Source organism: Coregonus lavaretus, assembly GCF_964263955.1.
Source record: "Coregonus lavaretus genome assembly, contig: HAP1_SCAFFOLD_1266, whole genome shotgun sequence".
NCBI classification, from domain to species: Eukaryota; Metazoa; Chordata; class Actinopteri; order Salmoniformes; family Salmonidae; genus Coregonus; species Coregonus lavaretus.
This window is the reverse complement of record NW_028157222.1, coordinates 42878-61080: the sequence shown is the minus strand read 5'-3', so window position 1 is coordinate 61080 and position 18203 is coordinate 42878. Positions and strand designations below refer to the sequence as shown.

The 18203-nt window shown below is 42.3% G+C and overlaps 1 protein-coding gene across 2 annotated transcripts; it reads right to left on the bottom strand.

Moving 5' to 3' along the window:
* Nucleotides 1-249: 249 nt before the first annotated feature.
* Nucleotides 250-16470, bottom strand: LOC311125666 (protein-glutamine gamma-glutamyltransferase 2-like). Of its 2 annotated transcripts, XM_084199697.1 has the most exons (14): nt 16396-16470; nt 15374-15544; nt 14179-14430; nt 12818-12936; nt 12234-12362; nt 9327-9504; nt 8941-9076; nt 8745-8854; nt 8323-8565; nt 7594-7893; nt 4661-4824; nt 4118-4251; nt 1749-1866; nt 250-1122 (listed from the first exon to the last, which is right to left on the bottom strand). In XM_084199697.1, the coding sequence occupies exons 1-14, from the start codon at nt 16403-16405 to the stop codon at nt 1084-1086; spliced, it is 2103 nt and encodes a 700-aa protein (XP_084055823.1). In that variant the 5' UTR covers nt 16406-16470; the 3' UTR covers nt 250-1083. The 2 variants fall into 2 exon arrangements, with proteins under 2 accessions (XP_084055823.1, XP_084055822.1); XM_084199696.1 differs by having other exon boundaries at nt 257-1866.
* Between the last annotated feature and the right edge of the window lie 1733 nt (nt 16471-18203).

Genomic DNA, 18203 nt, shown 5'->3' with positions numbered 1-18203 from the left:
TGGTCAAAATAGCAGAACTAGAAAATAGCTTACGGTTGTGAGTGTGACGAAATAAAAGCAGGGCATTCTACTGGAGAATTTTAGATCTTGGACATTGTCTCGTTGGCCTAACGTTATATCCTAATTTTACTTTGGTGCAGGTCATGTTCTTCACATTACCGTCTCTGGTAAACACATACTATATCAAATAAAATCAAAGTTCATTTGCCACATTGTCACGTTGGTTGAATGACGGGTCAGACCAAGGCGCAGCGTGATATGCGTACATGTTTATTAATGTTATAAACAACACGACAAAACAACAAAGGAAACGAACCGTGAAGTCCAAGGTAGTACAGAACAACAAACCTTACACGGAACAAGATCCCACAACTACACAGTGCCAATAGGCTGCTTAAGTATGGTTCCCAATCAGAGACAACGAGCGACAGCTGCCTCTGATTGGGAACCACACCGGCCAACATAGAAATATACATACTAGAATACCCCACATAGAAAATGCACAACAAGGAATATACACACCCTGACTCAACATATAAGCGTCCCCTGAGTCAGGGCGTGACACACATGCACTGGATACAGAAGGTGTAGTGAAATGGTTACTTGCAAAGTGGAGTCTAGCTAGCTAGCTAAACAATTAACCATAATCCCAACTCATAACGTTACTACCCGGCATGAATCTGCAGGTAGCTAACCAACCAGGTTCAATGTTAGCTAGCTAACATTAGGCTATAACTAGCAATGCAAATGGCTCTGAGATACGAATAATATTACTACATAGATCATACATGTAACGTTACCTAGCTAGCTAACAGTAAGCTTTAACTAGCAATCAAAGCGACTTTCTGACAAAATTAGAAACTTATAATATCTGAAAATATAGCTAGCTAGACTCTCTTACCCAAACACATGGATGAACGCTTCTCCCTATCTGTCACAGATGCCATGGTTGCCCTTAGTTTGAAGATGTAATCCGGAGACAGGTGTTTTATACAACAGCCTTCTGTGTTTTCTCTTTTCGACTCCATCTGCATATTTGCAATCAAACAGCAGAATTTTCTCCATCTCTTTAGCTATCATACTCTATTCCACCGGGCATTCCACTGATTTCAAAACTCGGTCCTGCAGAAAGTGGAGAGCAACACTTCAGCAGTTCTACTACGTGACATCTTTCAAAAAAGCTGCGTTAGAAATAATGACCTACACATACTGACCAACTCATGTTATAGACAGAAGCGTGCTACATGGCAGACCAATCCGAACTCATCTCTCGGCATGTCCAGCCCATCTATTACCTCAGCCAATCATGGCTAGCGGGGTTCCTGTCTTTTTCCGTGGCTAAACCAACTAGGCTCGTAATTTAACAATTGTATTTGTAAATACAGATGGCATACAAGTTTATTATAAAGGCACATGAAAGTTTGCATGTCCTTAAGGCATTTCTGCCAAAAAAAACGCATTTTGATTTTTTAAAAAAGTTTACGTTCAAATCCCTCTCCTGTGAAGTAGTGACGCGCGACATATATTAAATAATTATACATTTACTCTGACACATCGCGACCCACCATTAACAGGTCAGTGTCGCGACCCATACTTTAACAAAGGCTGATATACGATATAACAGGATAATACGGTATAAATTGCAGAACTTATTTGAGTTATTATAGTTATTCTCACGAGGGCTTTACTGTCTACGGCAGTGGGGGGACAGCACTGGTGACAGGTAGGATGTCCACATTGCAGCTTGCCTTAATGTTCCTGAATTGGTCACAGTTGAAGTTGGCCACTAGCTTCTTAGGACCGGGTCTGTATGGAGTAAAGGGCATCTTCACACGCAGCTGTTGCCCTTGTTTTAGGAAAGGAATTCTGAGGAGACACATGAAATAAATTATACCTCAAAGCATCTTTAGATCTCTAAACTTCAACACACAAGGTAGTGTAAAATATTTCAGATGGAAAAACTCAGCTTTAACCACATGAACAGCCCATAAATGCATGTCCTTTCTAGTTTAGCCAAGAGCTAAATTATCTCTTGTGGACAGACTACGTAACATAAATTGTATTGAATCATCTGTCAAAAGACTGTGATGCCACAACTAAAAAGGAACCATAGTTCCGGTGCTTTGGTTTTCTCACTAGATATCTGAACATATCAGGATTGGGTGAAGGTGGTACTGAAAGTGTGGGCGGGGATTTCAAGAAATTATTTAGGGCGGGGATTTCAAGCAGAAAGTTTTCAGAAGGGGGTCTGAGAGTTTCTGTTTAGGGGGGTGGTGACTTCGCTAGTCTTCCATCAGAAACTAATCAAGCATCTGACACAATTACCGGAATAATTTTTGTTCTGGGTTTCCGAGATTAAGAGCTAAATTGCCATCTTTACGAGCAAGGTTTCGGTTAGTCATAAAACCTGAATCCATCCCACTGGGCAAAAACTGGTTCCACATAGGTCCCCATCCACATCCAGGATTCAAGTCTGGACACATCTCACTGGGCACAGACGTCAGTTCAACGTCTAGTTCTGATTTACACTACCGTTCAAAAGTTTGGGGTCACTTAGAAATGTCCTTGTTTTAGAAAGAAAAGCTTTTTTTTTGTCCATTAAAATAACATCAAATTGATTAGAAATACAGTGTAGACATTGTTAATGTTGTAAATGGCTCATGTAGCTGAAAACGGCAGATTTTTTATGGAATATCTACATAGGCGTACAGAGGCCCATTATCAGCAACCATCAGTCCTGTGTTCCAATGGCACGTTGTGTTTGCTAATCCAAGTTTATCATTTTAAAAGGCTAATTGATCATTAGAAAACCCTTTTGCAATTATGTTAGCACAGCTGAAAACTGTTGTGCTGATTAAAGAAGCAATAAAACTGGCCTTCTTGAGACTAGTTGTGTATCTGGAGCATCAGCAATTGTGGGTTCGATTACAGGCTCAAAATGAACTTTCTTCTGAAACTCGTCAGTCTATTCTTGTTCTGAGAAATGAAGGCTATTCGATGCGAGAAATTGCCAAGAAACTGAAGATCTCGTACAACGCTGTGTACTACTCCCTTCACAGAACAGCGCAAACCGGTGCACAACTGAGCAAGAGGACAAATACATTAGAGTGTCTAGTTTAAGAAACAGGCGCCTCACAGGTCCTCAACTGGCAGTTTCATTAAATAGTACCCGCAAAACACCAGTCTCAACGTCAACAGTGAAGAGGCGACTCCGGGATACTGACCTTCTAGGCAGAGTTGCAAAGAAAAAGCCATATCTCAGATAATAATAATAAAAGATTAAGATGGGCAGTCTGAGATATGGCTTTTTCTTTGCGCTGTTCTGTGAAGGGAGTAGTACACAGCGTTGTACAAGATCTTCAGTTTCTTGGCTATTTCTCGCATGGAATAGCCTTCATTTCTCAGAACAAGAATAGACTGATGAGTTTCAGAAGAAAGTTCTTTGTTTCTGGCCATTTTGAGCCTGTAATCGAACGCACAATTGCTGATGCTCCAGATACTCAACTAGTCTCAAGAAGGCCAGTTTTATTGCTTCTTTAATCAGCACAACAGTTTTCAGCTGTGCTAACATAATTGCAAAAGGGTTTTCTAATGATCAATTAGCCTTTTAAAATGATAAACTTGAATTAGCAAACACAACATGCCATTGGAACACAGGACTGATTGTTGCTGATAATGGGCCTCTGTACGCCTATGTAGATATTCCATTAAAAATCAGCCATTTCCAGCTACAATAGCCATTTACAACATTAACAATGTCTACACTGTATTTCTGATCAATTTGATGTTATTTTCATGGACAAAAAAATTGCTTTTCTTTCGAAAACAATAACATTTCTAAGTGACCCTAAACTTTTGAACGGTAGTGTACATTTGGCTGAGTTGTCAACTAACGTGAATTCAACTTGAAATCAACAAAAAGGTTAAAAAGTTTACTTTTTGCAAATCCAATCAGTTTTCCATGTTGATTCAACGTCATCACATTGATTGTTTTGGTTGAAGTTACATGGAAACAACGTTGATTCAACCAGTTTTTGCCCAGTGGGATGGATTCAGGTTTTATGACAAACCGAAACCTTGCTCGTAATGACGGCAGAGAAATGTCACATAGGCCTACCTGGCTTCCATTGTCTCTGTCAGCAAGCCACTGCCAGTCACTGTGATGGAGCAGTCTCTTAGACCCTCGGATAGAGGGTTCTCAAACACAACCTCTGCCATCATGTCACTATACTGCAATTCAGATCCAATGGCCTAAAAGAGAAGAAACATCAGAATAAAAGCATCTGCTAGATAGTATATTATATTAGAACTATCACACTGAATAAACCCCATCTCCAGTTGAGTGGGTGTTACTGATATTGGCATTGTACTGAATAGATCAATTGTTCAGATGACAGTCCAACACTTTAGATTTGCATCTTCACATCACGTTTATTCACAGGCCAACCGTTATTTTCCTTGCAAATTGCTATTCTCGCTACTAGTATGTTTGCCACCTACAAATTTGAAATGGTAACGTAAAGAGCCTTGGGGCTTGTTCCATAATGACCCCAATGAATGTCACTCAGAGAAAGTTGAGCTGTTCTAAGTGGGTTATTGGAGTGGCTTAAGGATCTGACAGATGCGCGAAATTACAATTTGGGGAATATACAGTACTCACTTTGATGGTGAGTGAAGGGCTCTCTGGCACAATGTCTTTCTCTGTGATGTACACTGCATCACTGTTGTCCTTGTCTGTGACCACAGCCGAAACCTTGATGCTGTTGCTCTCCCGCATGTTCTCACCGTACACAGAGAAGGGGATGTGGATGGGTATAATCAGATCTGCCAACACAGACAATGCATTTGATTGTCAATGTATCACAAAGGCTAACATTCTGTGGTGTCCTCAGTACAACGTTAGCAACCCAAACATTCTGTGGTGTCCTCAGTACAACGTTAGCAACCCTAACATTCTGTGGTGTCCTCAGTACAACGTTAGCAACCCAAACATTCTGTGGTGTCCTCAGTACAACGTTAGCAACCCTAACATTCTGTAGTGTCCTCAGTACAACGTTAGCAACCCTAACATTCTGTGGTGTCCTCAGTACAACGTTAGCAACCCAAACATTCTGTGGTGTCCTCAGTACAACGTTAGCAACCCTAACATTCTGTAGTGTCCTCAGTACAACGTTAGCAACCCTAACATTTTGTAGTGTCCTCAGTACAACGTTAGCAACCCTAACATTCTGTAGTGTCCTCAGTACAACGTTAGCAACCCTAACATTCTGTGGTGTCCTCAGTACAACGTTAGCAACCCTAACATTCTGTGGTGTCCTCAGTACAACGTTAGCAACCCTAACATTCTGTGGTGTCCTCAGTACAACGTTAGCAACCCAAACATTCTGTGGTGTCCTCAGTACAACGTTAGAAACCCTAACATTCTGTAGTGTCCTCAGTACAACGTTAGCAACCCTAACATTTTGTAGTGTCCTCAGTACAACGTTAGCAACCCTAACATTCTGTAGTGTCCTCAGTACAACGTTAGCAACCCTAACATTCTGTGGTGTCCTCAGTACAACGTTAGCAACCCTAACATTCTGTAGTGTCCTCAGTACAACGTTAGCAACCCTAACATTCTGTAGTGTCCTCAGTACAACGTTAGCAACCTGACAGCCATAAGAGTTAGTGTCAGTTGATTTGCTACACAGCTATACATGAGACTTACCAGTTACAGTTGAAGTCGGAAGTTTACATACACTTAGGTTGAAGTCATTAAAACTCGTTTTTCAACCACTCCACAAATTTCTTGTTAACAAACGATAGTTTTAGCAAGTCAGTTAGGACATCTACTTTGTGCATGACACAAGTTATTTTTCCAACAATTGTTTACAGACAGATTATTTCACTTATAATTCACGGTATCACAATTCCATTGGGTCAGAAGTTTACATACACTCAGTTGACTGTGCCTTTAAACAGCTTGGAAAATTCCAGAAAATGATGTCATGGCTTTAGAAGCTTCTGATAGGCTAATTGACATAATTTGAGTCAATTGGAGGTGTACCTGTGGATGTATTTCAAGGCCTACCTTCAAACTCAGTGCCTCTTTGCTTGACATCATGGGAAAATCAAAAGAAATCAGCCAAGACCTCAGAAAAACAATTGTAGACCTCCAAAAGTCTGGTTCATCCTTGGGAACAATTTCCAAACGCCTGAAGGTACCACGTTCATCTTTACAAACAATAGTACACAAGTATAAACACCATGGGACCACGCAGCCATCATACCGCTCAGGAAGGAGACGAGTTCTGTCTCCTAGCGATGAACATACTTTGGTGCGAAAAGTGCAAATCAATCCCAGAACAACAGCAAAGGACCTTGTGAAGATGCTGGAGGAAACAGGTACAAAAGTATCTATATCCACAGTAAAACGAGTCCTATATCGACATAACCTGAAAGGCCGCTCAGCAAGGAAGAAGCCACTGCTCCAAAACCGCCATAAAAAAGCCAGACTACGGTTTGCAACTGCACATGGGGACAAAGATCATACTTTTTGGAGAAATGTCCTCTGGTCTGATTAAACAAAAATAGAACGGTTTGGCCATAATGACCATCGTTATGTTTGGAGGAAAAAGGGGGACACTTGCAAGCCGAAGAACACCATCCCAACCGTGAATCACGGGGGTGGCAGCATCATGCTGTGGGGGTGCTTTGCTGCAGGAGGGACTGGTGCACTTCACAAAATAGATGGCATCATGAGGAAGGAAAATGATGTGAATATATTGAAGCAATATCTCAATACATCAGTCAGGAAGTTAAAGCTTGGTCGCAAATGGGTCTTCCAAATGGACAATGACCCCAAGCATACTTCCAAAGTTGTGGCAAAATGGCTTAAGGACAACAAAGTCAAGGTATTGGAGTGGCCATCACAAAGCCCTGACCTCAATCCTATAGAACATTTGTGGGCAGAACTGAAAAAGCGTGTGCGAGCAAGGAGGCCTACAAACCTGACTCAGTTACACCAGCTCTGTCAGCAGGAATGGGACAAAATTCACCCAACTTATTGTGGGAAGCTTGTGGAAGACTACCCGAAATGTTTGACCCAAGTTAAGCAATTTAAAGGCAATGCTACCAAATACTAATTGAGTGTATGTAAACTTCTGACCCACTGGGAATGTGATGAAAGAAATAAAAGCTGAAATAAATAATTCTCTCTACTATTATTCTGACATTTCACATTCTTGAAATAAAGTGGTGATCCTAACTGACCTAAGACAGGGAATTTTTACTAGGATTAAATGTCAGGAATTGTGAAAAACTGAGTTTAAATGTATTTGGCTAAGGTGTATGCAAACTTCCGACTTCAACTGTAAATGCTATCTATATGCACTCCTGAAATACACCACCTTTGTGACATAATCAATCATTGAGATTGATGCATGCGTCAAACCAAGGATGTTGACAAAGAATTATGAAAGTAAATAGCTGCAATGTGTTCTTGGTTTTGAGAAGTGTTTCAGTTCTCTTTGTTCTGTGATGTAAATGCCCCCCTTTGTTAGTTCAGCCTTGTAGGCCTACTCATGGAAAGAGTTTGAAACATTTTCACTCTACCTTGGTTGGGACGGAGCTTCTGTTCTTTCAATTCGGTCTGTATCTTGGAGGATGGAATGCCGGTGTATCTCATGGCCTGAACGTTGACATGGATCACTAGTGTCCGAGTCTCACGGTCGTCGCTGTTCAGTACAAGCTTGAGGTCGATGTCTTTGCCGCTGAGCGGCTTGGTCAGCTCCACGATTTTCATGGAAACATCAGAAGGTTTGCGGTCAAGGATCCCGTTTGAATTCTCTTTGTCTTCGAGATTGTTGACTCTGTTCGCTGCGTTATTGTACACAGTCCTCTCCTTTTTCGTGCCTGTTTTAAATGGGTGACATTTTGGATGAGTAGCTGGTGACTCAAGCAGTTGCCCTCACTCACCTAGGAGAATTATGTCTTGCGACAGGTGGACACAGCCCCTTTCTAACTCATCTCTTAAAAAAGTACAGAACTATTTCCCAGACCAACCCTAGCTCTCAAAGACATAAAATACGCTTCTACCCTTATGATAGGCATAACCCTTGTAACGCTGCATTATTTCGGAAATCAATTGATAACAGTTCAACAACCAAAATGTATAAAGGTGTGGAGATTGGACAGCCTTAGCGTTACTCCATACAGAACTGGTCCTAAAAAGCTAGTGGCTGACTTTTGACATTTAACCTCCAGGACGTTTTTTAAAGAAAACATCTGACAAGTCAACCTTTGTAGATATAGTCAGACTCTCTCAGTTCATTCAATACCAACCCTCTGCATATTTATAGTTGGCCGTGATGTCCACTCTCTTGTCGCTGCCCACTGCCTTTGTGCTGATGTTCTGGCCTACGGACCCAGTGTCCGTCAAGATCTTTTTCTTGGAGCCGTCAGCGAACACCATCCAGGTTACACGGTCGGCGTTGACTTCGGCGAAGACAAAGGGCACATCGTATTTGAGGTCAATGTGACCCTGCAGTATGGCCTTGACTGGAGCAGGGCCGCAGCAGTAAACACCTGGGGGAGAGGAAGGGAAAACAACATGAGTGTATAACAGGGAGTTCCCTTCATGTCTCCCAGACCCAGGACACAAACTCAGCACCATCTGCACAATAACACAACATACAGTACATACATACTCCAGAAGTGTGTTATTATGTATGTTAGTGTGAGATGAGATGGAAGTTAGACCATACCAGTGCTTTTCTCCTGGGGGGTAGGGTCCACAACCTGCCAGCCGTCATATAAGGAGTCTCCTGAGAGATCGGGCCGTCTCATCCAGGCCTCCACCCACACATGGTAGTTCCTGAGCAGAAACACCAGTCTTTAAAACATCATGCTATTGGCATCACTCTTCATACTGTAGCCACAATGACCTGATGTTGCATTTACCATACACTGTCTTGGCTCTGTTTGGGTCTGACTCCATAGTCGGAGAAGAAGTCGTCAATTGTCAGGTTTTTGTCGGTGTCGTGGGCTGACTGGAAGTTGGTAACCACTCGACATGGGATTCCCAAACACCTCAGTACTGACATGGAAATACATTTCAGGCATACTGGTTAACTAAATAAACACATCCAAGGCATTGACACCCAGCCTCTCTCCTCTGGTCAGAGGTGAATCGGACACAGATGGTGGGTAATCTTGCCATCCCTCTCAAAACCAATCACAACCCTGGGTCTGAGCACTTGCAGTACAGTCAGCGCTATTTAAATACTGTTGTATTGATTGATTGACTAAAATAATAATTTAAGAGAGATTGGACAGTGATAGGCTACCTGTGCACATTACAGCGGCGAACACCCAACACTGGCCATACTTGACTGGATTGCCTCCATAGTTGAGCCATCTCCTTAGTACCTCCACACTGCCGTTCCAGTGAGTGGGGGACACGCCACCATTGTATTGACCATCCCACCGCCCCAACAGGACACCTCTGTCATCATTAGCGTTGATCTGGGCAAGGAAAATAATGTTAAAATTATAAATTTCAGAACTGTCATTTGGCTGAGTGAATGTGTTTTTGTAATATCTCAAATGTAGTTGGTTTCGTGTTACTAGTGGGGTTCAATAATGTTGTCACTTACTAGTGGGGTTCAATAATGTTGTCACTTACTAGTGGGGTTCAATAATGTTGTAACTGTTACTAGTGGGGTTCAATAATGTTGTCACTGTTACAAGTGGGGTTCAATAATGTTGTCACTGTTACTAGTGGGGTTCAATAATGTTGTCACTGTTACTAGTGGGGTTCAATAATGTTGTCAGTGTTACTAGTGGGGTTCAATAATGTTGTCAGTGTTACTAGTGGGGTTCAATAATGTTGTCAGTGTTACTAGTGGGGTTCAATAATGTTGTCAGTGTTACTAGTGGGGTTCAATCATGTTGTCACTGTTACTAGTGGGGTTCAATAATGTTGTCACTAGCTAGAATTTCCATCCAATTGGTGACAGATTTTCATGCGAATATTCAAAAATCTGCATAAAAACAATATGTGCATTTTCCCACCAGAGATGTGTTTCCATTAAATTGACTTTTTTTTTTTTTTTCCGGATAAAAGGCTGTGGGGTGATGACATAGTGGACATAAAAAGACCTTTTGTGGTTAAATTCTTTATGTAGCGAATGTTCCCACTCTGGTATTGGCGCAGCTCGCAGATACAGTGCTGGTATACGGTGCATTCGGAAAGTATTCAGACCCAATTACTTTTTCCACATTTTGTTAAGTTACAGCCTTATTCTAAAATGGATTAAATAAATAAAAATCTTAATCAATCTACACACAATACCCCATAATGACGAAGTGAAAACCGGGTTTTAGAATTTTTTTGCAAATGTATTACAAATAAAAAACAGAAATACCTTATTTACATAAGTATTCAGACCCTTAGCTATGAGACTTGAAATTGAGCTCAGATGCATCCTGTTTCCATTGATGATCCTTGAGATGTTTATACAACTTGACGGGAGTCCATCTGTGGTAAATTCGATTGATTGGACATGATTTGGAAAGGCACACACCTGTCTATATAAGGTCCCACAGTTGACAGTGCATGTCAGAGCAAAAACCAAGCCATGAGGTTGAAGGAATTGTCCATAGAGCTCCAAGACAGGATTGTGTCAAGGCACATATTTGGGGAAAGGTAAGAAAAAATGTCTGCAGCATTGAAGGTCCCCAAGATCACAGTGGCCTCCATCATTCTTAAATGGAAGTAGTTTGGAACCACCAAGACTCTTCCTAGAGCTGGTCGCCCGGCCAAACTTAGCAATCGGGGGAGAAGGGCCTTGGTCAGGGAGGTGACCGAGAACCTGATGGTCACTCTGACAGAGCTCCAGAGTTCCTCTGTGGAGATGTGAAAACCTTCCAGAAGGACAACCATGTCTGCAGCACTCCACCAATCAGGCCTTTATGGTAGAGTGGCCAGACGGAAGCCCGTCCTCAGTAAAAGGCACATGACAGCCCGCTTGGAGTTTGCCAAAAGGCACCAAAAGGACTCTCAGACCATGAGAAACAAGATTCTCTGGTCTGATGAAACCAAGATTGAACTCTTTGGCCTGAATGCCAAGCGTCACGTCTGGAGGAAACCTGGCATGGTGGTGGCAGCATCATGCTGTGGGAATGTTTTTCAGCGGCAGGGACTGGGAGACTAGTCAGGATCGAGGGAATGATGAAAGGAGCAAAGTACATAGAAGATCCTTGATGAAAACCTGCTCCAGAGCGCTCAGGACCTCAGACTGGGGCAAAGGTTCTCTAGAGAGACCTGAAAATAGCTGAGGAGCGACACTCCCCATCCAATCTGACAGAGCTTGAGAGGATCTGCAGAGAAGAATGGGAGAAACTCGCCTAATACAGGTGTGCCAAGCTTGTAGCATCATACGCAAGAAGACTCCAGGCTGTAATCGCTGCCAAAGGTGCTTTAACAAAGTACTGAGTAAAGGGTCTGAATATTTATGTAAATGTGATATTTCCGTTTTTTTTTTTTATATATACATTTGCTCAAATTTCTAAAAACGTGTTTTTGCTTTGTCATATGGGGTATTGTGTGTAGATTGATAAGGTGAAAAACTATTTAATCAATTTTAGAATAAGGTTGTAATGTAACAAAATGTGGAAAAAAGTCCAGGGGTCTGAAAACTTTCCGAATGCACTTTAGCCTACATGATGAGATTATTTTTTATTTGTCAAACGAGGACAGCCAAGCATCGAGGATCATGTTACCAGAATAAGGCCCTCGATATTTATTATAAAGAAATATCAAGCTTATCACCTTGCACATTCAGCACCCTGTGAAGTTCATCATTCATTTCTTCATCTGTAGCCTAATAAACTGCATGCTTTCCCGATGAGTCGTAGTGGGAGGACCACACAACATGTCATTACGTGACTCCATGTTTACTCCGAAATGATGGTTATTAAATCAATATTTGCGCATAAAAGCATTTCCACCAACATTTCTCTCATAGTTCATTTTACCGACACAAAAAGATCCCACCTTGTCTAGTGTATTTTGTTTTGTCAACATTTGGAAAGTTTACCGAAAACATTTTCCATCAGCACTGCCATGAAATGTTATATCTGACATGTACTTTACTCGCATAACAAGATTGGATGGAAACGTGTTTCCTGTTACTAGTGGGGTTCAATAATGTTGTCGCTGTTACTAGTGGGGGTCAGATCTCCAGTCTTACCATGGCACTGACCACCCTACTGACATAGATGGGGTTGCAACGAGCAGAGAAGTCCTTGGCGGGGTCTCTCAGACACTTGGGGTTCACGTCAAGCAGCTTCAGGCAAATGTCCACTATATCGTCTTCAAACTGGAGAAACAATACATTTGGGCACGTTAGCTAGGTAGCCTACAACAATTTCTAAAATGTCTTGTCTATACTTACATTCATTTTAGTAATTTAGCAGACGCTCTTATCCAGAGCGATTTACAGTATTGAATGGATAAATGTTCGTATTGGTCTCCCGCGGTAATCGAAACCCACAACCCTGGCATTGCAAGCGCCATGCTTTACCAACGGAGCCACACAGGACTCTAGCCAATCACTTCGACTGATATATCGTTGTGTAACACTTGGGGGCGGTTTCCCGGGCAACAGATTAGTCCTGGATTTATCTAGAGTAAAAATAATTATTGGTGGAGATTCTCCATTGAGTTTTGCTTTTTAGTCGAGGAATAGGTTTAATCTGTATCCAGGAAACCAGCCCTATATGTTATAAGCAGCACTTTTCAACTGTACAATACTGTATTGTTTGTTCTGTGTACCTGTCCGAAGTCCCACGCCAGGGAGCTGATGTATTTGTCAGAACCTCTGTACACCAGGCCTTGTTCTCTCATCACATACTCCTGCCTCTCCTCCTCTTCAGGTAGATGCACCCAGTCCTCTACAGCCCGCCACAAAATACAGCAGTTTCAAAACATGAATTATAAGAATTTGTTCAACTGACTTGGCTGGTTAAATAAATGATAAATAAAAAATACATTATTATACAAAATGAAATGAAGGGGTAACTTTAACATGTTATCATGCTGTTACTGTGTTATGACCACTGTCTCCCATGCTAGAATGTAGTGTTACCAGGATGTTACCAAGCTGTGTTACCGGGCTGTGTTACCAGGATGTTACCAGGCTGTGTTACCAGGATATTACCAGGATGTTACCAGGCTGTGTTACCAGGATGGTACCAGGATGTTACCAGGCTGTGTTACCAGGATGTTACTAGGCTGTTACCAGGATCTTACCAGGCTGTGTTACTAGGCTGTGTTACCAAGATGTTACCAGGATGTTACCAGGCTGTGTTACCAACATGTTACCAGGATGTTACCAGGCTGTGTTACCAGGATGGTACCAGGATGTTACCAGGCTGTGTTACCAGGCTGTTACCAGGATGTTACCAGGCTGTGTTACCAGGATGGTACCAGGATGTTACCAGGCTGTGTTACCAGGCTGTTACTAGGCTGTTACCAGGATCTTACCAGGCTGTGGTACTAGGCTGTGTTACCAGGATGTTACCAAGCTGTGTTACCGGGCTGTGTTACCAGGATGTTACCCGGCTGTGTTACCAGGATGGTACCAGGATCTTACCAGGCTGTGTTACCAGGCTGTTACTAGGCTGTTACCAGGATCTTACCAGGCTGTGTTACCAGGCTGTGTTACCAGGCTGTTACCAGGATGCTACCAAGCTGTGCTACCAGGCTGTGCTACCAGGATGTTACCAAGCTGTGTTGTGGCCCATTGTTTGTATCTGTGTATATGGGCTATTATGTTCCAAAACAATTATGAGGCGTCTTCCCAACCCATACAGAGACATGGGTTACAACAATCTCTGTAAAGTTAGCCATTTCCAGCTTTTAAACTGATAAGAACATTCAGGAATGCAGCATTTCACACCCTCCGGATACTGTATCAAACAGTTACCATGGCTGTATTGATGCATTCAACGCATTTGTTCTCCTTCGTGTGATTAAAATAGTTAATTTATCACAGTTCTAGTGAACATTTTTATGTAGTCTTTATACTCCATTACAATGTATTAAATCTGCTTTACCGTACTCTCAAATCTCGTTCACAGGAAGTGTACAGATGTAAGATGTAATAAAGTTGTTTTGAATTGAATTGTGTTTACCTTGGCACCAGGGGTTAAACAGCAGAAGGAGCTTGCCCAGGCTTCTGCCCACTGTGGCATTGGCGCTGGTCTTTACAGACAGGCTGTACTCTCCCACTGGGGCATCTGCTGGGCTGGTGATGTCCAGAGTAATTGAGCCCTCCAGGAGCACTGAGCCCGGGTGAACCTCAACCTTCCAGGAGGAACCCTTCCCACGGCCCTCAGGTATCCCGAACACTGACCTGGTCCCCAACGCCTCAGATGGCTGGGGCCCTGGATGGAGAAGGGAGGATGAGTTTTGGGTTGTGTTCAGTAGCAAAGAAATGGAAGAAAACGTTCAGAAACAGTGAGGTAGTATACACAGTGTACAAAACATTAGGAACACCTTCCTAATATTGAGTTGTCCCCTTTCGCCTTCAGAACAGACTCAATTCGTCGGGGCATGGACTCTACATGGTGTCGAAAGTGTTCCTCACGGATGCTGGTCCATGTTAACCCCAATGCTTGTCAAGTTGGCTGAATGTCCTTTGGGTGGTGGACCATTCTTGATACACACGGGAAACTGTTGAGCGTGAAAAACCCAGGAGCATTGCAGTTCTTGACACACTCAAACCAGTGCGCCTGTGTACTTAAATCTATTGTCTTGCCCATTCACCCTCTGAATGGCACACATACACAATCCATGTCTCAGCTGTCTCAAGGCTTAAAAATCCTTCTTTAACCTGTCTCCTCCCTTATTGAAGTGGATTCAATAAGGGATCATAGCTTTCAACTGGATTCACCTGGTCAGGTCAGTCTATGTCATGGAAAGAGCAGGTGTTCCTAATGTTTTGTACACTCAGTGTATTTGTCCAATAAGATTTTATATTTTCTGTCAGAGTAACTTTGATGTAAACATTACATATACAGTACAAGTGGAGGTATCTCAAGTCCTGTAAATGGTACAATTTAGTCTTTAGATTAGATTGAATTGACCCCAATTCAGCTATTTACAACGCATACAAGGATTTGTTTTAATGTCATTATTACTGCACGTGTCTGTCTTGTCAAAGGGGATCCACATAGGGCCGGTTTCCCTTCCCTAGCCTAGATTAATCCTAGTGTGTTTTAGTCCAGGACTAGCATAATCTGAGTCCGGGAAACATCTAGTACAAACAGCTCTAATAAATAGCAGAGATAAATAAAGTGATTCTATGTTCTATTCTAGATAGCTCACCTGTCTCCACCATCAGTTCCAGCATGTCTGTTGTGGGCCTGAAGGGGCCATGGAAGTCAAAGGTGACCAGGAAGGACTGGCCTCTCCTGACTATCAGTCTGTTCACTGAGATGTCATTGGTGTTGTGGGCTGTGTTGTTCTTCTCACAGTGGAGCTCTACCTTACCAATGTCTTCAAGAAATAAATAAAGAAATAAAGAAATCCTGATTTTCTATTTTGTCCTGATAATACAATGATTATAATTATTTTATTAGTGTGAGCATCCGTCTGTTTCTGCGTTTGCTGTTGTCTAGCCTTGTCAAGATCGTTATAAGATGAAGCGGACCAAGGCGCAGCGTGATAAGCGTACATTATTTATTACGTACACAACACTAGAACAAAACGATACGTGAAGTCCTAGGTTAAACACAAACCTTAACGGAACAAGATCCCACAATAAACTAGTGCACACAGGCTGCCTAAGTATGTCCCCAATCAGAGACAACGAGCTACAGCTGTCTCTGATTGGGAACCACCCTGGCCAACATAGATATAAACGATCTAGAAAACAAACATAGAAAACTACACATAACAAGTCCACACCCTGGCTCAACATTTAAGAGTCCCCAGAGCCAGGGCGTGACAAGCCTAATGTTTTGTCACTTTTGCCTGACAGCAACATAGCAGAAACAGACTGTCAGTTGGGCTAGTTGAGACCACTGGATAGAGAAAACACTTGTAGCCTATCACCATGCATAATGCAGAAAGAATATGCAGAGAAAAACAGGCCAAAGACCACAGACTTAGGAATTAGAATATCAATAATATTAATTTAACAGATCAACATACACCAACAATAATTATCTTTCTTTGTAAGAAAATGTTACATTCTACAAGTCAAGTCACCCAATTACCCATTCACTGTACTATATGACCCTCTGTCACTAAACATGACATAGGGTACCTTGACAAGGCAATATCTACATTTTTCATCATCTGAATTTGATCAAAAATCTTGCAACGAGCAGTTTCAGTTGACTTACCAAAATCCATTGAAGCTGTCTCTCACGTGGTTGTGTTGATAAGTGGATCGAGTTGCTTGTTGTAGTTCTGTAAGTAATGAAAGGATGCCAGGCCTTTTAAAAGGAGCCCTACCCATGTCATAAGAATGTCTGAAACGTCACACAGAGATGTACACACCTTTTCTTAATTCACAGGAAAATGTGTCATTACATAGTCATCACCACATCAGCATCTAAATTAAACCAGAAATGTGTGTTTATGTGTAGTACTGAGATTGAACCGCTATAGGTAGAACTCTCTTTATGGTTTGAGTTTTATTACATTGTTCAATGTGTTTTTCTGTCAAAACATGAATTAGTACTTGGTGGCAAAACCCTTGTTGGCAATCACAGAGGTCAGACGTTTCTTGTAGTTCGCCACCAGGTTTGCACACATCTCAGGAGGGATTTTGTCCCACTCCTCTTTGCAGATCTTCTCCAAGTCATTAAGGTTTCGAGGCTGACGTTTGGCAACTCCAACCTTCAGCTCCCTCCACAGATTTTCTATGGGATTAAGGTCTGGAGACTGGCTAGGCCACTCCAGGACCTTAATGTGCTTCTTCTTGAGCCACTCCTTTGTTGCCTTGGCCGTGTGTTTTGGGTCATTGTCATGCTGGAATACCCATTCACGACCCATTGTCAATGCCCTGGCTGAGGGAAGGAGGTTCTCACCCAAGATTGGAAGGTACATGGCCCCATCCATCGTCCCTTTGATGCAGTGAAATTGTCCTGTCCCCTTAGCAGAAAAACACCCCCAAAGCATAATGTTTCCACCTCCATGTTTGATGGTGGGGATGGTGTTCTTGGGGTCATAGGCAGCATTCCTCCTCCTCCAAACACGGCGAGTTGAGTTGATGCCAAAGAGCTCGATTTTGGTCTCATCTGACCACAACACTTTCACCCAGTTCTCCTCTGAATCATTCAGATGTTCATTGGCAAACTTCAGACAGCCCTGTACATAGTGGGGAAAAAAGTATTTAGTCAGCCACCAATTGTGCAAGTTCTCCCACTTAAAAAGATGAGAGAGGCCTGTAATTTTCATCATAGGTACACGTCAACTATGACAGACAAATTGAGAAAATTTTTTCCAGAAAATCACATTGTAGGATTTTTTATGAATTTATTTGCAAATTATGGTGGAAAATAAGTATTTGGTCACCTACAAACAAGCAAGATTTCTGGCTCTCACAGACCTGTAACTTCTTCCTTAAGAGGCTCCTCTGTCCTCCACTCGTTACCTGTATTAATGGCACCTGTTTGAACTTGTTATCAGTATAAAAGACACCTGTCCACAACCTCAAACAGTCACACTCAAAAACTCCACTATGGCCAAGACCAAAGAGCTGTCAAAGGACACCAGAAACAAAATTGTAGACCTGCACCAGGCTGGGAAGACTGAATCTGCAATAGGTAAGCAGCTTGGTTTGATGAAATCAACTGTGGGAGCAATTATTAGGAAATGGAAGACATACAAGACCACTGATAATCTCCCTCGATCTGGGGCTCCACGCAAGATCTCACCCCGTGGGGTCAAAATGATCACAAGAACGGTGAGCAAAAATCCCAGAACCACACGGGGGGACCTAGTGAATGACCTGCAGAGAGCTGGGACCAAAGTAACAAAGCCTACCATCAGTAACACACTACGCCACCAGGGACTCAAATCCTGCAGTGCCAGACGTGTCCCCCTGCTTAAGCCAGTACATGTCCAGGCCCGTCTGAAGTTTGCTAGAGTGCATTTGGATGATCCAGAAGAGGATTGGGAGATTGTCATATGGTCAGATGAAACC

Coding starts and splice junctions, on each gene's coding strand:
- LOC311125666 (XM_084199696.1), bottom strand. Junction 12,937..14,178: donor GTTTAACCCCTGGTGCCAAG/GTAAACACAATT, acceptor GGCGGGCTGTAG/AGGACTGGGTGCATCTACCT. Junction 1,867..4,117: donor ACAGAGACAATGGAAGCCAG/GTAGGCCTATGT, acceptor GTGTCTCCTCAG/AATTCCTTTCCTAAAACAAG.